Source organism: Phaethon aethereus (assembly GCF_964289735.1).
Source record: "Phaethon aethereus genome assembly, chromosome: 1".
In the NCBI taxonomy this organism is placed as follows: Eukaryota; Metazoa; Chordata; class Aves; order Phaethontiformes; family Phaethontidae; genus Phaethon; species Phaethon aethereus.
Genome location: NC_138575.1, coordinates 197,539,534 through 197,562,198, shown reverse-complemented (window position 1 = coordinate 197,562,198; position 22,665 = coordinate 197,539,534). Strand labels below are relative to the sequence as shown.

General features: G+C 37.1%; 1 protein-coding gene across 2 annotated transcripts in view; it reads left to right on the top strand.

Moving 5' to 3' along the window:
- Positions 1–22,665, top strand: part of FRY (FRY microtubule binding protein) — a gene marked incomplete at its 3' end in the record, with an annotated part of 178,470 nt that overhangs the window by 140,966 nt on the left and 14,839 nt on the right. For both annotated transcript variants that reach the window (XM_082001351.1, XM_082001350.1), the window contains exons 47-55: positions 2,217–2,357; positions 3,096–3,275; positions 4,350–4,511; positions 5,382–5,456; positions 6,486–6,656; positions 12,538–12,738; positions 13,277–13,438; positions 15,875–16,038; positions 17,261–17,450. In XM_082001351.1, coding sequence (XP_081857477.1) covers positions 2,217–2,357; positions 3,096–3,275; positions 4,350–4,511; positions 5,382–5,456; positions 6,486–6,656; positions 12,538–12,738; positions 13,277–13,438; positions 15,875–16,038; positions 17,261–17,450 — 1,446 coding nt within the window. The remainder of the gene's footprint in view (positions 1–2,216; positions 2,358–3,095; positions 3,276–4,349; positions 4,512–5,381; positions 5,457–6,485; positions 6,657–12,537; positions 12,739–13,276; positions 13,439–15,874; positions 16,039–17,260; positions 17,451–22,665) is intronic.

Here is a 22,665-nt window from a genome sequence, read left to right as displayed (position 1 = left end):
TCCACTACCAAAATCAGCACACAAACACATTACTGAAAGCTTATTTTGATTTTATGTTAGATTTTTGCATATTAAGTTTTAAAAATCAACTTTGTACCATGAGAGCACAATCATTCTGGGACCATATCCACATTGACATGGGTCATGTTAAAGTAGTGATTCATTAAGTCCACAATTCTTCAAAGCAGTTCATAGGGACCAGAGTAAAAAAAAAAACAAACTGGGAACAGGTATGATTTCTTCTCACAAATACAGTGGAAACTCTTTGTTCTGGAACTCGCTGATCCAAATGGTGTGTCACCACAACTTCATCTTACTACTGTTTTTGTTACTTCTGGCAGCAAAAGAATTCTTACTGTACTAAATGCATTTTAAATTTTATGTTCGTTTCTTAAACTGCAATACTCTTTGTCATTACAAATTCATGATGTATTTAAGTACGCACTTGGACTACCAACTACCACATATACTCATCTGAACAAGTGAAAACGGGCACAATCCACAAATGTTTAGAGTTTAAGGGGTAAGAGCTGTTTAAGTCAAGGCATTCTGTTGACAACAAATTTATATAAACTGGAATGGAAGTTAGCAGCTTTCAGAGATAACGTTCCTAGAGCAGCTTTCTCACCAGCAATAGAGACAAAATTCCCATCATTTCCCAATAATTCCTTCTCCTATCACAAAAATGATTATTTGATGCAGAAGGCTCTTGTCAGAGAACAAAAAAAAATTCTTTCTCTCCTTCAGATAGTTTCTTCTGATCCTTTATTCCTACACTGAAATGGTATACTGGCTGATGTGCTGGGTCATATAAACTACAAGCAAGGAAGGAACCAAACCTTCCATTGCAAGATCCTAATGGAAGGCAAGAGAAAGTCTATAACCCTGTTTTGAAGAAGAATTGCTTGTTTTATCTCTCAGTAAAGGTATCCATGGGCTGAAGCCGGCTACCAGCTAGTACCTCTCATTTAAAAATTCTTGCTGTCTTTTTGTAGAGGAATAGATAAATCATAGTGGGTTTCATCTATTGTGCTGTTAATGGAATTTGACTACTTTGTTTTATGAATCGCTACTTACTACTCACTTTTAGTGATGAAAGAAATCAGAAGATATTTAGTGGGATGAGATAGGTGTGTGTCCTACCTGATCATTCCATTTTGGCTGGCATGAAATGTTCTCATACAATAAAAAGAGGAGTCTTGTCATTCAGGCCAGTGAGGGCAGCTGATAAAATACAAGACTCCACTTGGATAACAGCTGAAATTTTTCTGTGACGGAAGACATGAGGCAGCATAGAGTTTCTATAAGTAATTGTTTTCTAGATCCTAATATCTCTTGTAACCAGTGTTAGAAGAACTTCCTTGTCAGCGTGAACAGAAGGATAGAGTCTAGTCTTGTGCCTCTGGTAACCTCGAGCAATAACATCTGGTTGCCTCTGAAATTTGTGGCATGGGACAGTACCTGTCACCAATGAAAGAACGTGCTACCTTCCAGGAAACTTTCAGCTGAGATATTTCACACACATGGGCAAACATAGCATGTCTGTCTGTACGCCTCCTGAATTACTGTCATGTATATATATGAGCACAGTTGCATTTCTAAGGTTCCTTGTGGTATTCCGGGATCTACGCTCGGGTGTTTCAAAATTCCAGGATTTAGATCAAGACCTTCTTTGTATTAGCCTCTACAGTAAGAGAGCCCAGGGATTCCATCTCCTTAACAGAAAATGTTTCCGTGGCAGTTACAGCCAGTGAGCACTGGCAGTGAAGTGTATTTGGATAAATACATATTGATGTCTGAATAGTAGTAGTCTTGTTTCTTCAGCATGTTTTCTTTTTCCTCACTGACTTTCAGCAAAGGTAAAATAAAAAGATACTCCCCTGTTTTTATTGGATGTGCTTCCCCAATTACAGTGTAAATTTTGCTTGACAGTTTATTCAACTGCTGACTGTGTTTTCTGGATAAGTTAGGGCAGGCATATATAAAATGTATGTTTCATTATTAAAACAGGCTAGCATTTGGTTCCCAAATTAAAACTCTTTTTTATCTCGCACTTGTGTCGTCATCTCTTGTAAAATGATTGTAAAATGGCATTGCAAAATCAGTGAGTGAAGAGAGATTAACAGTACAAATGGCATTCAAGAAATAGTAGCTTTTTCCATAAGAAGAAATGTCTCAAAATTTAGTTATTTTCCCGTTTTTTTTTTTTTAAACAGCTACTAGAAAAGGGCCTTCCCAGTATGCAACAGTCCCTCCTACAGATGATTTACAGTCTTCTTAGTTATATGGACCTGTCAGCCATTCCTGTGAAACAGTTTAACATGGAAGTGCTAAAAACCATTGAAAAATATGTACAGGTAAATACCATATCTTCTTTATATTAACATAGGAACTTAACAGTATTTACTATCGTAAGCTGATTTTCTTTATAAGAATTTAAGACTAGATTAGCAGGGATGACTACAACTGTCCAGTGTGCTGTCTAGTTTATAAACATCCTGATGCCTAACAGAGTGCACATCCCCAGATAAGATGCCCGGCTGTGTGGGAAGGGTTAGGCTGCAGCTACATCGCACTGGGAGCAAGCTTCATACCAGGCAGACCCTGACTGGCAACTCTTTTTAATTATTAGCATGAGGGAGATGTGGCATAAGCACTTCCCTTCAGAGACTTCTGCACTTAATTCTTGGCAAGTGGAAAATGCGTGTTTCCACTAGGAATTCATAGCTGTAAAGAGCCTGTGTCAACTCAGCTTTTCTGTTAAATGGGGATTCTGCAATGACTCTTATCTTTATGCATGCCGATTAAGGCATTCAGGTAGGAGATTTTAAATCCTTTGCCAAGTTGGCCTTGCACTCAGGTCTCCCACGCTGCAGGCCAGTTCCCTAACAGTGACGCCTTACGCAAGTCTTGGCCTCTGCTGTTGAAATTATTCTGCAAGTATGTACCTTGTCACTGGCCAAGAAAGAGAAAGAATAGAATATTCTAATTCCACATTTTTATTATGTGGCAAAAATATGACTGTAGAATAGAAATAATCTTGAATGTGTGTGAATCTTTCCTTCTGTTTGCTGATTAAATGTGCCTATTTCTAGAGCATTCACTGGAGAGAAGCCTTGAATATCCTGAAGTTGGTAGTTTCTCGTTCTGCCAGTTTAGTTTTACCATCCTATCAACACAGCGATCTTTCAAAAATGGAAATACATCGAGTGTGGAACAGTGCCTCCAAGGAGCTACCAGGGAAGACTTTAGAGTTTCATTTTGATATTTCAGAGGTACTATTTGTAATTCTGCTACTTAAAACCTTAATTCTGTTATTCTGATAATCTTAAAACATGTGTTGCAGCTGCTTAAGAAACATGAAAAATTGGGAAAGAAAGGCAAATTACCAAACTGAAAGTCTCTTAAATTCTTTTCCATCCACAGTGACATATTTAATGACCTATGCTGGTGGGCTGTTTCTGGATTTTTACTAGAATTTTTTTTGTGAAGGAATTATTAGTTGTATTTAAATTTATCTGTTCAAAAAGCTGTGCTGTAATTATGTCAACTGTAATATATAAGTATATTACGTGTATAAAATCTCCCTCCAAGCATTTTATACTTGGATGCCAAAGTTCTATGTAACTGTTAAACACAGAATTATGTCCTTTAAGGGAATACTGTCTGACTTCTGACTGAACTCTTTTACAGCAGTCTTTATCCTGCAAGCCCTGTACACCTTTTAACTTTCTATAACTGAATGGTCCTACTTACTTTAATGGGCAACTCTATAGCTATGAAGCTGCAGGACTGTTTGCAGCACTATAGACTATTTCATAATAGTGAGCCTTCGAGATTAAAAGGAAATATGAACATAAAAATGCATCTGGTACTATTTGTGTAAAATTTCTTCTCGGTGTTTCATGTAGGTATAATTCTAGAAAATGCTGAGCATCCTATCATCAATCCAAGAAAGCAATTTCATGTTTGTTGGAACAGGGACTGAGTGTTCAGCACTCTTAGGAAAAAAACATTAAAAACCATGTGGAAGAAATGTGGATTTGAAATGAATTTCATAAGCTTTCTGGGTTTTTTGCTGATTCTTATGTTAAAAACTAGTTTGACAGTCGATTTGAGTAATAGCTACTCATGAACATAAATGCTAGCTACTAGTTACTGGCAATTGTTACTGAGATGTTCAGAGTGGAAAATAAAATACATACCAAGTGACATGAAATTTGATGCACTCCTTTTTTTACCCCTGTATATGATCTTCAGAGTAATCTTTTCCTGCAACTGAAGCCATAAGCCCCATTATAAGTTCATCCTGGAGCATAGCACTAGTGAATAATTATTCTCTATTTAAGACTCCAATTATTGGGAGACGGTATGATGAGCTGCAAAGTTCTTCTGGACGAGATGGTAAACCCAGGGCAATGGCTGTCACTCGAAGCACTTCTTCAACCTCATCGGGATCTAACTCCAATGTCCTTGTTCCTGTGAGCTGGAAGAGACCCCAGTACTCTCAGGTAAACTCCTTTTAAGTAGCCCACTATTTATTAACAAGTTGCACTGGGAGCAGCTGAATTAATGCACACTTGGGTTCTTAAATGCTTGTGCCCTCTGTGCCCTACGCAGTGCTCCCGAGTGGCTGGGGCAGCCCAGCATCTGACTGACTGACTGACTGACTGACGGACTGTCTGTGCGTAATGTCTGTCTTGGACTCAGAAATGGGCTGAATTATGTCTCTCTCCTCTCCAGCCAGTGTTTTTCTTTCAATCTGCAGGAAGTGCATCTCTTTAAGACCTCTAAGTCTAGGTCAGATTTAGCTAAGAATGACAGGTGAGTTCAGATATTAGCAAGGAGAGCAGATAGACAGCGTGTGCAACTTTTTAAGTGTTGTTTTCCTGGGAAATCAGATAAAAAGAATTCCTTGGAACAATTTTCCGAAAAGTGGTATTTGATTACCTTATTGATTTTAGTTATCTGCCAGTTAAAATAAAACCATGCAGAATAAATGTATTTATTGGGTTTTTTTGATATTGCAGATTATATAGCAGTGACTCAGGCATGAATTCTGCAAAAAAATAATTTTGCATATGCTTAGTTATGGGCTTCTGAACTGTCCTTTTGAAGTGATGCGGATGCGCAGGATCCAGTGTTGCCTTATTATGCTCAATAGCATTAATAGACTAATTTAAAAATAATAAACACCAAAATAATTAACAGCTATTTTTACGTTTCCTGGTATGTACAGTTGCTCTGAAAGCAACCCTTCGAGCACTTAATGACTAATTCTTTGGCTGGTTCCTCCCAATTAAAAAATGTTAATGTGTTTCTAGCCACCAGGAGAATGGGTGGTTAAAAAATGCTCATTTGAGAAACATCTTGTTTTCTAGAAAAGGACAAAGGAAAAGCTGGTGCATGTCCTTTCTCTTTGTGGTCAAGAAGTTGGGCTGAGTAAAAACCCTTCAGTAAGTAGCCTTGTATTGATCATTTCTTTGTTTCATTGTGTCCTAAACTTCAAAAGTGAAGAACTTTATTTCCCAGAGTTGCTGACCTGATTTGCACAGTTTCATGTCACATTACTATCATTGTCATTTGTACTGGCCCACGCAGTATTTCTCAGCGTGTAGACCAGTGAGTGAATGGCCCTCTCGCCTAAAGATCATTTACTTGCAGAGCTATATATGGTTTTGCCGTAAGAGATCTGTGATGCTATAGGTTTTACTTACACCAGCGCAGTGGATAGAGAGTAATGACCTCTGGTATTACCAATCTAGAGTCCTTATAAAGTAAAAAATGAAATTACAGGAATAAAACTTGGTGGGTGTCTGATTTTTCCTTTAGATAGTATTTCTAATGTTACTCTTTAAAAATTAATATTATCCAGTGGCAGGAAATGAGCAATAGATCATCCAGGGTAAGAAGCTCTTAAAATAGTTATTAAATATTTTCGACAGAGAAAGGAAAATTTCTGAACATTTTTTAATATATTGTATGCCACTTGTATTATGGTGAACAGCTCCTTCCTTTCTGCAAGAGAGGGACTGTTGCATTTTGGCAACTAAATTGCAGATAGAATTATTTTTAGTAGGAAAGGAAAAATTATAGCTTGCTGTGCTTTCTAATCTTGACATAATTTTGAACATTATTTTTTGATGAACTTACTACATCACCCCCTTGACAGTATTTTCTTTGCTAAGTTCTCTGAATTTTGTTCCTATAAACGTATACAAACATCCAGGCAACATCAATCTGCAGCCATTAGGAGGTAGCTGTAATATTCTTGGACGTGTTCCTGCAGTATGAAGTTGTTTCTTTGTACAAGTTTAATCTGAAGGCACCTGTCCAACATAAATAATAAAGAGTGTTCTAAAAATACTCAGTGAAGGAATTAGGTGTGTACTGGAAATACAGTCTTCCGAATAACCAATTACAGCTTTTAGGAAGAAACAACCGGAGGGAACAGTTTGTTACAAGAGAAATCCTTTGCATCGTAGGTAATTTTTTCTTCCTGCGGTGATTTGGATCTGATTGAGCACCAGACGAGCTTGGTGTCTTCAGAAGACGGAACAAGGGAGCAGGAGAACATGGATGATTCAAACAGTGAACAACAATTCAGAGTCTTTAGGGACTTTGATTTCCTAGATGTTGAGCTGGAAGATGGGGAGGTACAGTATATTTTCTCTGAAACAGCTTTTTTATTAAATCCGTTTGATATTCTTTCTACTAAACACTATGCTCTTCTAACCTACAACTTTAACTGCATAACTATAAACTTACTTTTGAGTTCAGATTATGTATAATGTTCACTTAGTGTTTATTTCAGTAGCGTAACAGTAAGAGACTACCACACCCTTCCTTTCTGAATCTACTTTAGGAAACACTGCAAAACTGTTACTGGAAGATAAAGCCTCTGTTCCAGTACCTTTTAAGTGAAATTACTTTTAAGTGAATTTACTTTTAAGTGAATTTATTTTAAAGACAATTTTTAAAGGTCTAAATTGTTAACAAAAATATATTTGCCATTTTAAAACCCATAAAATGAAATTGTTCCAAATCTGCTCGTTCCAGCGTAATCCTCCAAAACGTGAATTCAGGCCTTCGGGCTGTTGTTACTCCTGCAACTGCTGATGAAATCACTAACACTTAGAGAGATGTATCTTCCACTCTGCTTAGGTGTCCGTGATTTCATCATTTCATGCAGGAGCTAAACAGAACCCTGAGGGCCCAGATCAAGTCTTGACAAGTGAAGCCTGTCAGCTCACATTGAGCTGAAAGTGCTGAAGGGAAAAAGTTGAAGAACTGCTGTATTTTGGGGGGGCTACACCCTTCAACCTTGCTTATATCAAACTTGGAGTCTTTCTATTTGTCTGGAAAGGCCAAAAATGAATATCCACTGCCAAACACATCTAATAATTTTGTTGCGATTTAAAAGTTCAGAGATTGTTAGCTCTTTTGAAGTACTTAAGGTGCAGATGTTCAGCAAACCTAACAGTTTAATAAATTGTCTTGTCGTAATCTGGGCTTGATTTTAACATGAATTCTCTCAGGCATCACTCTTAGCCCTGAGGAGAACAATGTGTACAAGAAGAAATAATCTGTTTTCTCCCTAGTTTAATTACAGTAGTAAAATAATTTTAAGGTAAACACACCCCTCAGGTGTGAACTCATATACACCTGAATTTTAATTTTTTTTTCCAATGAAGGAATGGAATGTCGCGGAGTCCTTCTTTTCCAAGTCAGAAATCTCTCTATCAAATACAGTAACGTTGGCTCACAGCTGCCCATGACTTTGCTAAAGAAAAAAAGCAGTTGGCATCAATGGTTGAAAATGCATTAGCCGAATATTGTGAAGGAGCTTTAGTATTCCAAACAATGATAAATGATAAAACAGCAATACCAGGTTAATTGTCAAAAAATGTACTGGCTGCAATAATTTTTATGCCTTAAATGCTTTCAAGATATTGCGAGGGCTTGGGACTGCAATTTTGACTAAATACCACATATTCATTTTGTGTCTGGTGAAATTAAAGAATTTTTTCTTTCTTTTCACCAGTTAAAACCATATACAGATTTTATATAATTGTGCCGAACAATTCCTATCAAAGTTAGTTGACCGTCCTGGACTGTGACCGTGCAATGATTTGTTTTATACATGTTGCTAACTTCAAGACTGAGGCCTATATTAATCAATATACTAATTCTCTTAAGTCAGTCGTGGAACAGATACTAAGCTTCTCTAGTTTTATGTGAAGTAAAAGGAACAATGTAGTCTTTTACTTAATACAGTTTTTAAATTGCCATGGATCTGAGACCTTGCATTCCAAGGTTTAGTCCAGACTGACTTACTACTGTTTTAAATAGATACTTTAGCCAAATTCAAACCTGGTATAAGAGGCTACATCTCTCATGACTCAATGATTTACTAGTGACAGAAACTGTACCATTTTCGTCAGGTCTGAATTTGGTATATTAATAAACATGAATTAAACAGTGTTGGAAAACTTAAGCTAGCAAGAGCACAAATAGTCTTTCCAAAAAAATGTTATGATTTAAACAGACCAGTGATGCTTGTATCATCCCCAGACCACAAGATGTACTTGTTTGAAATTTCATAAAGATGTGAAAGCAAGTAATGGTTATTTTCAAACTTACAAGATAGGCTGAAGAGCTGAAGTTTCTGTGATATTATTGGTTACAATTGTGGGGAAATGTTTGTCTGTGATGTCTTTAATACAGTAATTTTACATAGATTCTTTCTATTTGTTTTTCTATCTGTTATATCTGCTACCCAGGAACTTCAGGTAAGAATGCTACTTGAACTCAGATGTGCCAGCATATGTTATGCCTTCTTGCAAATTTGTGTTATAGAATAACATCATAGTTTTGTTGTTGCTCCCCCTTCGGTGTGTGCGTGGGTGGATGTGTGTGTGCTTGCACTTCTGACAGGTGCTACATTTTTTGTCTTGTATTAGAAATATTTTTGCAGGGTTTTTTTCAAAAATTCTGTTTCATTTTAACTTTGTTTTTGACATGTTCAACAGTCTTCACAAATTTTACAATATCTTAATTCTAATATCAGCATTTTTCAAATTGAGCCATTTCTCCTTTTAGTATCTTTGTGCATAAAAAAATACGTAGAAACAAAAGAACCTAATTATTTATAATATAGTAAAGTCTGGGCCATTTGTTTCCATGGGCAAATTATATATCATTTCCAGCTTTTCAGTTGTGGTATATTGGCTCCTGTTAGCATCTTGCTAAAGCTGATACCTGACATCTCTTCAGAAAGTTTACATAATTGCCTACCAGCCTGAATTTAATTGAATGAATTAGTTAATTCATACAGCTTAATTTAATTCAGCTGTATACTTCTCCCAACTTTGCTGGACTCATTTACCCTATGAAGAAAACTGAAAAGGTGCATCAGTGGTTGCCAGTTTAGGACATAAACTTGCAGTTTATCAATGTATAGAGTGATAGAGAATTGTAATGAGTTGTACAAGTGACACAAAAATCAGCAACAGTAGTATTTTGCATATTTGTTTCTGATAGTTTGCACATCAGTTATTATGCAAACACAACCCCAAAAAAATCTTTGTCTCAAAATGCCTGAGCTCTAAAAGATACCACCATATGGCAATAGTCCCTCACTATGCAGTTCCACCATACTTTTGCCTATACCCTATAATATTTGTGCAACTCCATTAGGTAAGGATAAAAACCTGCATGAAAGAAGTTTTGTATGATTCTTACTGGCTTCATGGAGGAGCTCCACAGCTCTGCCCCACATAGGGTGGCTTCCCTTTTTACTGCCCCTTCTGGGTCTGCCCTCTCCCCTGGGTTCTGGTAAGGTTTAAAGTGGCTGCAAGGGCACATCAGCTCCTTTACCAGAGGGTGGTGATTGTGGGAAGTTCTATGTGGTACCTGCTTATTGCTGGCCAGACGCATTTATAGTATGTGACTGTTTCCTTTTGAATTGGTGTTGGTTACTGGTGGCTTTTCAGATAGGAAATAGCTTTGCTCCCGCTGTAGATAAAAATGAACAGCCTCTCAAATATATCTTCCCTCCTGCTTGTTAACTGTGAAAGAAAGATTGCTTAATAGACTGTAAAAACAACAACTCCATCTTCATAGACGTGTTGACCTCTTGTTTAAATTCAGTATGAGTTTGGGTGCTCCTGTAGCAAGCTTATGCTAACCCAAATGCTGTGAGTATTTGGGTTATACTGTGTTTCACCTCTCTTACCCTTCTACTTCACTTTTAATTCACTCCCACGCCTTCTAATTGCATGCCCTGGAAATGTCCCTGTTCATTTCTCTTCTTTTTGTTGGCTTCCTTCTTTGGTAAGACATTGCAGAGTAAAACTGCAAGAAATATTCCCATAGACATGGGCTGCAAAATTTTTTGATAGCTGTACTAGGCATCTTGAGGATCAAGGTGTAATCATGGTCATCTTTGCTTGCTTGGTTATTTATGTCATTTTGTCATTTGTTAGTTCAGTAACTGATGTGTTTGTGGAGGATGTCTCATTGCTGCATGTGTCCTCCAGCCTTTGTGGGGGAGGATGGACAGCCAACGAATTTGTTAAAATAAATAGCTGGGAACTGAATGATCATTTTTATGATTTAAAGAGACCTAATTTCTTAAATCTTAGCTGTGTTCTTTTCTCTTCACACACAAAACTCCATATGATCCCAGTCCCAGGATGAAAACACAGGGCTGTCCAATAATGTGTTTGGCTTCATAATAATTTCCTGTTAATTAGCTCTTGAATATAGTGCATTCCTTAGCTCTATGTGTTCTTGCATTACAGTTTCTTGTGTTCTTGGATTACAGTTCTTGCATTTCTGGGTTGTCTTCTCCCTAAAATTTTTTTTTTCTTTTTGCCTCCTATTTGTTGATGAACAGTGAGCTTAGTGTCATGAAACTGAACTTTCCCTCTTTCTAATCATATTTCAAAGTCCATTGCATTAAAGGGCAATGATGCAAAATGGGATCTGTTTGTGCAAGTTTGTTGATTGTTAAGGAGATAAGATTGCAGTTGAATTAATTGCACTTTATACAGTTTATTCCCCATTCAGTAAATGTCTGAGTAGTCCTGAATGGGGATTACTAAAATGTTTAAAATTACAGATCTGCCTAAGTACCTTACTGAACTGAAAACTTCTTTCTCTATGATTGCACATAATTTTATTCTGCATGAGCCCAGGGTATACTCCTTCCATAATCAGTGATTTGATAATAATGTTTATGATTTTTTTAGGCAGAACTATATTTTTGTCAACTTCATATTTAAAAGATCACTGTCAACTTGAATTTTCAGCAGCTGGTTTGCTTAAGAGTGTTGCATCTTATCGACTCTTGTTTTAAACAGTCAGCCCTGAAGCTTAAAAAGAAACATTTTTCTCTATAAATTTCCTTCCCGTGTTGTTGTAAGGTTGAAGGCTTTCGCCTAGGTAAAGTACCCAAAACTGCAACTGGATACTTCTGGGTAGACCCTTCATGCTGTGTAAGGCTCCTTTGGCCTCTGGGGTCCATGACGGGAGCAGTTATGGACAAGCTCCTGCATTTGCTGGAGAGGAACCCAGCTAGACTTGAAGAAGGGAGCAAGAGAATTAACACAATTGAGGAAAAGGGATACAGTCCACTGGAAAATAAATGAAGAAATGAAAAAATGGTGGAAAACTGTCATTTTTATACATGAAAGAAGTTGAGTGATCTTTCTATCAGTTCACCGGCCTAACAAGCAGTTACGCAATTTGCTTAATGCAGTTGGCTTTAAGTAGCTGCACATGGGATTAGAACTGAAAGTCAATATAAAATGTTTGGTCCATTTGACTGTGTCCTTTTTAAAATGTGAAATCTCAGGCAATGCTTATTAGGTTATTCTCAAAGTATAGTTTCAAATAATACAAATACATTCAAGTTACAAAAATAAGCAATATGGGCCTAGAATAAGAGTTTTAAAAGGTGTGCTGCTTTAGCTATTACATTTTGTGCTAAATGAAAGATTCATTCAAATCATAGAATCATGGAATAGTTTGGGTTGGAAAGGAATCTACCTTAATTCATCATTACGGTCATGTATATAATGAAAAGAACCTGAATTTTTTAACATACGTTTCACAATTGAACCATTTCTATGAACTGTGCTCCTAATGTTTTTAAACATCAAGGTAAAATCCTTTAAAATTGCTTCCAAACTTTTCTTTTGCCAGTCATTGCTCTGCTGATATTGAGGTGTGTTTATATGTGGACTTAAAAAAACAAATTCTTAAATTGGGAAATGCATGAAAACCTTCTAATACTGAAAAGAATGAATCTTCATTTAACTGTCATTTCCATGCTTCTGCTCTTATCTCCAGGTGAAGCGCTGGAAAATTTTAAATGCCCCTGTTACATTATTGCTTAACAAAATAATGTTTATATCATTTGTATTATATTCTTACATAAAAATATTTCTTGAGCTAACTTTGATCTAATGGTTTGTGGTTTGTATGGGATGAGTTTCAAATCAAGGAAGCTGACCCTATATCTGATTTCAGGGTGAGAGCATGGACAACTTCAACTGGGGAGTACGCAGGCGGTCCCTGGATAGCCTGGACAAGTGTGACATGCAGCTGCTGGAAGAGAGCCAGCTCTCAGGGAGCACACCCAGCCTGAACAAAATGAACCATGAGGACTCCGATGAGTCATCTGAGGAGGAGGACCTGACCACCAGCCAAATCTTGGAGAACTCGGACCTAGTAAGTTGCAAACTTGCGATTTAAGAAGAGGTAGGGTTATGTTTTTAAATAAGCTGGGCTTTTAGCTTCCTCTCGCCCAGGTGCAGTCTAATTGGGGGGTGGCACTCCGTGCGGTATTTTCTTGCTGCTTGCTTTTCCCTTATTTGCAAATGTAAACAGGAATTTTAATGGGAAGATTGAAACCCAGGAAGTGTCACATCTGATTATTTGACCTTTTTTCCACAAGTTACTATATGACAATTTTGCACAAATCACCAGTAGTAAATCTTTCTGACATATCTAATAATACTTAAAGAAATAGGACAAGACTCCAGTTTGGTAAACCATGTCGGGTTTTCATTGTTCACTTCTGGGGTGTTTGCATACAGTTTTTATGATAGAAACATTGAAAGTGTTGTAACATATTTGCATGTACAAACTAGGAGAGCCACCATCACTGCCCTTTAAGACAATGTCTGCTTTGCGTTTTCATAAAAGCAATGTGTGGTGGGGTAGCTGTATACTCAGTTCTTCTGTGCTTTTGTCGTCTTTTAAACAGATTATAACTCTTTCCCCATCTGAGGATACAAATCACATTGACTCGCTTTCTACATCATGTGACACAACCTCAGCAGAGCCTCATCATTTTAATATAGGAACATCTAGCTTTGGTGCGTCTTTGCCTGATAGGAATAATCTCCAAGTGTCTGAAGGATCCAAGGTGAACACATTTTTACTTTCAACTGCAGTGTATTTTACGTAACACTTCTACAAGTGTATTTTACTTGCACTTTCATGAAGGGTTTGATCTGTGAAAGCAAGTACATTCAGACTTTCTATACATAATGGCGTAGTACAATACACGCGTACGCTCCCGCACATACATACCCTTTCCTTTCTACTTATACTTCTTTATTAAAAGATTTTATTTATTGTTTCTTAAGTATATTGCACTACATATGCACCAAGATACTATAAGCTCATTGGAAGACAAATTCATGAACTGGTTACAAGTTACAACCCTAAGGGAGTACTCTTTTGTTCTTCATGCTGATTTAAAATACCGATATGCCAACTCATATGGTGGGTGTATGCGTGTATTCCATGAGATTTTTTTGTATGTGGGAACCTATTGTACGGTTGTGTGCACTGGATTCAGTTCTTGCCTTTTGGCAGACACTCAAAAAATTTTAAATTCATGACCGCAAGATTAAGCCATCTTGAGGGGGCAGGCAGGATTTGCAAGGATACAACAACCATGTTCAGCACAGTTTATTTCAGAAAATTGTATCAGAAGATGAACATAATGTGAGGTTGGTAAATGATTATCAATGTGGGGATTGTTTCTTTAATTTTCTGTTTGATAGTACTTGTTTGTGGGAGATCAGGTGTACCTACTCCTCTCACTGTCACTCCAGAAATATAATTGGGATTGGAGGTGAGGTGGGTCAGTAACTTTATGACACTGGTGCCTTACCAGTACAGCTTTCTCTGTCATGTCTGAATTGAGTGGCTTCTGCAGAGTGGGGCAGAGGAATAATATAGTTGTCTTAGTTGTCTTGTTTAATCATCGGCTTTCATTCCAGTTCTTGCCTTTGGTTGCCCCCAAATGCAGCCACACAAAAAATTTATACATACTGCTAGCACTGCATATAACAGAGGTAATGGAAACTTCCAGTGAAGAGGTCATAGGAACGGAGGTTGGAATGTTGAACAAATTGTGGCAGAAACCTCCCCAGGAGGAAGAAAGGACAAGAGGAGGGAATTGTGGGTAAGAATAGGAAAGGAGGGGAACCTCTCCAAATAATGGCTGTGGAAAAGATAAACTCATTATCATTTGTCAAAACAACTTGGTAGACAAATTACCACATAACAACCATAAGCAGCAGAAGTTGGCAGAATTTCAGTTCAGGAAGCTGCAGTCAGAACAGATACGTTTGCAGGTGGTGACCATGGCTAATCTCATGCATCCAGCTGCAGTAGCTATTGGTATGTACATTAAGAATTGCAAATCACATTTCATTACTTTCATATGTGCCTGGGCTTTTAGAACCTTTTCTGTGAAAATTTCTTTAGTGTCCCGATGCCCATGCACCAGTGTTCATAAAAATATGAAAAGCGTTGGAAAAAGTAAGTAAGTGAAGAATGTAAAATCACAGCAGCTTCTTGTGGGAATGACAGACAATTTCAGATAGTCCTGAGACAGGTTTGATATTGGTGCAATATATAACCCAAGTTGACAGGGATTTGACAGTGTTGCAAAGATTTTTCCATTGATAAACTTTACACAGAATGCCTTCTTAGTGGTTTTTTTGCCTCAAAGATACTGTCTTCTAGTATGCATACTTCTGTATTTTTACTCAAAACAAATTGGAGTCAGTATGAACAAAGTTAAAATGCCTTGTTTTATATTTAAGGAAGAAGTCATCCAATTCTTATTCAGAAAACTTGAAACTTTCACCTAAGTAATTTTACTTAATTTAATAACACAAACTCTGAGCTCTTTCCTGTTTCTTTTTGCCTCTTGAGTTTTTATTTGCAGAGAGCTGATACTATGTCAGCAATGCAGAGAAATTGGAAAGTTTCAAAAAGAAATCAAGAGCTTTAGGTGCAAATACACGAAAAAGGAAGGAAATTATAGAAGCATAATCCTTTTAATGGCATGTAGAATGCTTTGGATTCCTCTTGAATGGAAGTTACTATGCAAATGACATGCTAAAAATAATTTTCAATTCTAAACATGCATATAATTTTCCAGACAGTGATTGTTTTCAATATATTTTGAGAGGCTTTGGTATACTCTTGGACACTGTAAAGCGGTAAATGTCAAGGACAGCCTGACAGTAACAAGAAGCTTGTTGTTTTTCCTGAAAAAATACTTCCCTGCTATGTTGCCAAATGCATTGAAATCTGAAATTCTTTGCTAGACAAACTAAGGTGATGAAATGTCTTAAAAATAATATTGATCCAAGACAACAAGTTAAGCAAAACCAGTATTTTTGAAGAAGTGTAACTTGATTCATATCATTTATAGTCTGTGGCTTTATATCCGTGCAACTTGTTGTCAGATGGGTTTTTTCATTAAATACTTTCTATTTATTACTGGAATTAATTTATTAATTCACTGTTTCTAAGACATCATCATTCACTCCCCTAGGTCGAAGCTGTGCATGAAGAACAAGATACAGCAGCCCATGAGGATGACCTTTCAGGATCTACAAATGAACTCCCTGGAGCATTTGAATGCAGTGACAGCCTTAGTCTGGATATGACAGAGACTGAAGAGAAAGTTGACAGGCTGGAACAATTTGCTCTGGCTAGGTACTTGTATATGCTGTAATTCATAAAAGTTCTTTTACACTGTACAACAGAGTGGTGACAAGGTATAAGTTAGTTAGTGGAATGGCTATTTTGGCCACAGGAGTCATAAAAGTCTCATGAGTTTAGAGCAGTGAGAAGACAATGCCCCAATTACCTGCATAATTATCACACAACTCAAAAAAAACCCCAAGGAAAAAAACCCTTTGAGGAAAAACAAGATATGATTTGTACATCCATCTATGCAGTTAGTCATTATATATGTAATATGTTTAATTAAAAGGAAAAAAGGGATTTTTAAAGATTCACAGTAATAGAAATACTGCTTAGTTAGCTGTTCAGCAGATCAGCCATATATTCATCCTTCTGATTTCTTATGGGTCATAAGGAAGTCACAATATTGTCAAAAATCCCATCTGCATACTCTTGAGACTGCTGGTGAGTGTGGCTGGACCCCAGTATATGTTGCAACAAAGCATAAAGATTTTTCCATGCCTTATGGAGCTCTTTCAGATTTTGGATGCTGTGTTAGACTGCAATTAGCCCAAATTAGCCCAAAAAGGAAAAGAAAGAGGATATATAAATAAGCCCTCTCTCTGTGTACCACATGTTTCAGAATCACAGTTCCTGTTCTTGGGAGCCATAGGAAGCATTTCTTAATCCCAAAGGACAATAAACAAGATCAAGTAGCTTAGTACTCTTTAAAAATGGTAGTCAGCTATTTCACTGACCATGGAGTGCCAAAATAATGCTCTGTCCCAAGAACAGTGTTGAGAAGGGACGGATTTTCTCCAGTCCATTCCACACTGCAGGGAAACTAAACAAATCAGTATATTTAATGTTTGTACACACTGAGATCCTTGTCAGTACTTCTGCTATACATTATTATAACAAAGTTTTCCTAGAAGAGTAGTTTTTCTTCATGGGCTCTATCCTCCTGTGAAGTTTCAGCCTTCTTTCTCCAAATGACAGTATGATAAAAAATTCAAGTATTCTGGGATGGAGGAAGGTAGATGATAATGGCCTGAGGATAGGGATTCTGATTTGGAGGTTTTTCTAATTGTAGCCAACATCTTGCTAACCTTCAAAAGTAATCTGAAAGTTCATGAATATTTTTAAAGATACGGTAATTGGTCCTGTGATTATATTTCTCTATTATAGCATATTTTATTTGCCACCTTCTTGGTATTCTCCTTTCATCACAGTTTTTTTTTTTCTCCTTCAGTTTTGGAGATGCTGATCGAAATGCTTCCCCTCCTCCCTCACCATTTTTTTCTGCCATCCTTGCTGCATTTCAGCCAGCAGCGTGTGATGATGCAGAAGAAGCCTGGCGTAGTCATATCAACCAGCTCATGTGCGACTCTGATGGTTCCTGTGCAGTTTATACATTTCATGTGTTCTCTTCCCTGTTTAAGGTGAGAAAATAAGTTCAAGATACAACATCAAAATGTTTAGATTGTGTGCAGCTATTAGGATGGTTCTTGATAGTAGTACCACTAATGAACTACGAGGTATATAACCATTGCCATTTTGCATGCTGCAGAATTGCCATACTAGATTTTCATGCAGAACTGTCTTCTAGGACCAGTTTTGTCATAAAAACAGTGTGTATCTCATACTTGCAGGTTTAGAGATAATGTTATAAAATGTTGATCCAATTTAAAGAGTATTTTCTTCAGTAGTTTACAAACAGCCTGAAACTGCAAGAGACAGGAAATGGCCTTTTCATCTCAAACTATTGTTGATCTGTTCTTTCATCTCAAACTGTTGAAATCTGACCATGCCTATGTAAATGTCAATATTATTAAATATTCTGTCCCTAATCATCTAAATAGAAATACCCAGCTGCGATCGTGCAATATAAATTCCAGAGACTGGGTCTGAAGGCTAGAAATATATTTCTTCTTTCTAAAACTGTATGCTTGCAAAGATAATAATCTTGGGAAAAAAAAAGAAAAAAAGGAGTCAAATGTACAAGCTGTCCTAAGGAATGACTGTTTTTAACGGTAATTAGTTTTAAAGCCTTTTAAAATTTTTTCTCTGGCTTTATATGAGGCAGCTGCAAGATGTTTAAGCATGCTGCGGCAGCGTACACAGCAGCCAGGTAACTTCATGCAGAGTTTAAGTACCCATGATCTCAGAGTACGCATTTTTTTATTAGCAATGGGTACCCAGCTAAAAAATACACAATCTCAAGATCTTTTCATATTTTTAAGACTATCCTTATAAGAAAGAAGCATCATACAATAAGAATCAATTCCCCATCCTGTTTCCTCTATGCTTCACCAGAGTTAATTGCATGTCTCCTCTAGTTGCTTGCTGTGTCCTCCTTTAAACATGACACCACTGCATATACGGATGCATTACAGGCATGCTTTTAAACACTGATAAATAACCATTTGGAAGGAAAAAGCCAGTGCTGACTTGAGTGCATGACAGGTCAATTTTCAAAATTAGTCCTCTATTTCTTCATGATGTGTATTTCAGTTTTTCTGCCCTTATGTCAGTCCTAGAGATTAACAGCCCTGTTCAAGTGTTCTGAGAGTTTTTTGTCCTTTTTCTTTTCTTTGAAGAGGTGAAAAGGAACTGCTGCCACACTTCTGAAAAGTAGATAAATAATACTGTGTAATGCAAAACCTAAATGTTACCTGTAAAGTACTTGGCATATACACACTACATTTGCTGCTGTGCTTGCCCTATATTCCGAAAATAGCCTACTCATTTTCTTCAGTCAATACGGGAGGAGAAAGATACAATACTCTCTCAAAAAGTTTTCAATAACAGCAAAACCTGAACAACAGTAATAAAAAAAATCATGAAACAGATTGCAGGGGATTTGGATGAAATGACCTTAAAAGGTCCCTTCCAACCCAAAGATTCTATGATTCGGGGGCGGGGGGGGAAGGGGTTCAGAGTATCAAGAAACCAGAATATTCCAGCTGGAGTCACAGCCATATTTTTAGTTTATAAAAATGCTTTGTTCTCCTCTTCAGGGTTAAAACATAGGAGTCTTACTTTCCCAGATTTTTTTAGTAAGATCTCAGCTTGTCTGGAATTGTATTGTGTTTGCACCATCAAACTTTTCTACTCATTTGCTAACTTAAAAGGCTTTTGACCCTCACCAACAGGAAATTTCGGAAACCAGCCCAGTATGTGCTAGGCTTGCAATGCAAAGTACTGCCAAAACATTTAACTGCAAAACAAAATCCTTGTTTGGAGGAGTCTGTCAACTAAATACTTGGTGAAGTGAAAGGAGTGCATTTTCCAGGGCACCTATGTTTCAGTCTGCATGAAGTTAATGGTATCTTGGATGTTTGCCCACAACATGCTAAACTTATTTAAAATTCCTGAAATTGTTGAAGTACTTTTCCTGTAAACGAGTCATAGCTCAGCGATCTCTGGATTATCTTTACGGCTGCCTCTTTGTATTCCATCAAATCAAATGTCTTTCAGCAGACCAGCCAGTTCCAAGACAAGTAGATTTGAGAGCTAGCAAGTAGTTTCCAGAATCGAGCCCTTTTGTTACAAAAAATCCTCTTCCCAGATGAGGAAACCAGAGGTTAAGAAGAAAACATTCTGAGAATATTTTGTTATTATTTACATTGACACAAAGCACAGCAACTCTATGCAGCCATATACCTATTCATAATATGCTGGTGGTTGGCATTTTTATTCCCAATAGTCCCATTTCATAAAATATATACCACATTCAGATGTTGCTTGAAAGATTTAAGCCACTGTAATCTGTACCCAGAAGGACATAGCTGAGATGATAACTTATTGTAGAACTGATAGTCCATGTAATTGTAAAATAAATATATTTAATGAAGTATTATACATAGATACCAAAGTAGTCTCTCACTGTTTCACATTTTAATACTTTAAAACACTCTTCAAGACTGTTCTCTTCCTAGCTGTAGATTGATTTTTGCTTTTACGAATATCTGAAAAGGAAAGCAGTAAAGGAAGAATGTGTTTTCTTGAATCTAAACAGTAGACTGGTCAGCTTTTGATGAAGCCATGACTGAAATGCTTTGAGGAAATTACTTTCATAAAATAAACTAGAACTGTTAAAACTGTGAGTGGATGTGTTCTGGAAGGGACCTGAGGACTTCGTGTTCCTTATCTTGCCCAGGACAGGATCAACTATAACTTTCATTCTAGTCAAACGTTTTTTAACTTTTTCCTCTAGACTTTCTTAACCTTTAGGTGGAACTTCACAACGTTCCTAGGCAATGTAGTCGAATGCTGAACATTCCTTGAAAGCTTCTCTTGCTGTGTTTTATGCCCATGGCTTCTTGCTCTATACACAGTGATACTCTTCTCTTCTTTGCAATTGCTGCTTATACTTGAAGACCATTACCATGATTTCACTTACCCCAAACTTCTCTTATTTAACCTCAGTTCTTTCAACCTTCCCCATAAGTCACGTTTTCTAAACTTCTCACTGTTGCTATGGACGCTCTTCAGTTTGTCTGTGTATTACTGAAAAAACAAGAGCAGGTTCTGTACTTCAGCCTAAGTTCTTTCCATCACTGACTAGAAGAGGTTCACCTGTTTTATAGAAGGTATTCCTGTTTAAAAACTTCTCTTTGCTAACTGCTGTACAGTAGTATACAGTTAATTATTTTCCACTTGCAACCCAATCTAGTATGCAGATCCTGTTCTACAAAATTTTACCTTCCTGGTTATTCTCCGTCCTGAATATGCTCTATGGATTGTTTCATCCTAGGGGTACAACCTTGTACTTCTTTCTTTTCCCTACACTGCTTCTGCAGTTTTATCACGATCAGTTTGAATTTTAATCCTGGCTTCCAAGGAGTCTGCAGCCCCTGCTGCTCTATCATCCATGCATTTAATAAGCATGATGCATATTCCATTATGCTGTCTTTTCATTAATGACTTGGTTAGTGCCTGAGACAGTCCCCAGTGGAATCCTATTCAATTTATTTTTCCAGTTGGACAGTGAATTAACTTCTGAATATGGTTTTGCACACCTAGTTACCTCTAGACCAGGTTTCTCTGCCTTACTTCTAAGACAGTAAATGAATTAATATATAACGTATCAATTGCTTCTCCTAATAGAAAATTTTAGCCTTCCATGAAAATTAAGTATTTTGATATGGTTTGTTCTGACCATATCTGTACTACCTATTACTCATTTTTCATATGTTCCCCCATTTCCCAAACTTTCCATTTACTTCTTTTGCTCTTGGGTTGTTTTTTTTCTTTTTGAGATAAGCACTTTCCTCAATTTTTTACAACACCCTGCGTTCTGTGAGTTCTCAAAGATATTTCTTATGGCTGCTAGACCTCTTTAGCCAGTATTGTAACTGTCATAGCATGAATTTGCCTAATCTGCAAAGATGCAAAGATATCCAAGTCCTTACTAGCAAGATCTGTTTTCACCCTAGTTTTCATAGATGTCTCATTGTCACCTGGACACAGATGCCCTCTCTGGGAGCAATAAGGCAAAAGAAGGTATTAAATATGTCAATCTTTTCAGTAGCATCTGTTAGCTATTTCTCTCCATTGTGATTCCTTGGCTGCCTTAATTATCTCTAGTTTACTTCTTGACATTCTCTTTTTCTCTCACTAGTTTATTTGGCATCTCCCTCTCTGACTATTGTGTCTACATTGCCATGCTATTTTTGGTACCCAAGTTAGTAATTTAACACAGTTTCACTTTCTGTTCTTCTTTTTTGCATGAGTATTTGCCTGAGTGAAATATTTGTATGTCTTAATATATTTTCTATCTTTCAGTGGTATAAAATGTGTTTCTGATCTCTTTTTTTTCCTAATGGAATGGCTACCTCTCATTATCTCTCTTCCCCATGAAGTTCTTTCTAATGGGCTCCTTCCTGCAAATTCTGAATGCATTGAGGTCGGTTGAATTATTTCTGTAATCTGTCTCCTTCACTGCCTCAGACTGATAAACTCAGTTACTCTTCCCCAGGAGGGTATTGCAGCACCTAAACAGGTTACCCAGAGAGCCTGAGGAAGCACTGACCTTGGAGCTTTCAAGACTCAGCTAGACAAAACCATGGCTGACCTGATCTAGTGTTGGCAATAGTCCCACTTTGAGTTGAAGGTTGGATCAGACGTTCTCCAGACATCCCTTTCAACCAACATCTCTTGGATTCTGCTCCATAATCTATCTTTCTAAATTTCCTTCCACATTTACTTTCTTAGCTAGCTCTTTTCTGTTGGCTAGAATCAAATCTAGATCTCTTTCCTTTGCCAGAAGAGTTGACAGCAACAGTTTCACTAAGACCTGGACTGAATCTTTTTCAGATTATATTGTAGTAGTAAATCTCTAACTGCCACCAAGCCTTATGATTCAGATGATTCTATTAGTTGCTTGTAAAAATAATCATTTACCTGGTTTGGTGGTAATCAGTAAGAGCCCCTTGCCTCTGCTACAGACAATACAGCAGAGAATCTGAACCACGTGCTGAGTGACACGTATAGCGCTTTGTTTCTGTCTTGAAGTAAAAAGGTAGAAACATATAGTAAGACAAGTACCAGTTTATCTGATCTTGACTATGTTCAGATGGCCTGTTCAGATGCTTTAGGGAGAGATTCACAGACAAGCAGTTATGAAGTTGCTCTGTAGAGAAAGTTTCTCTT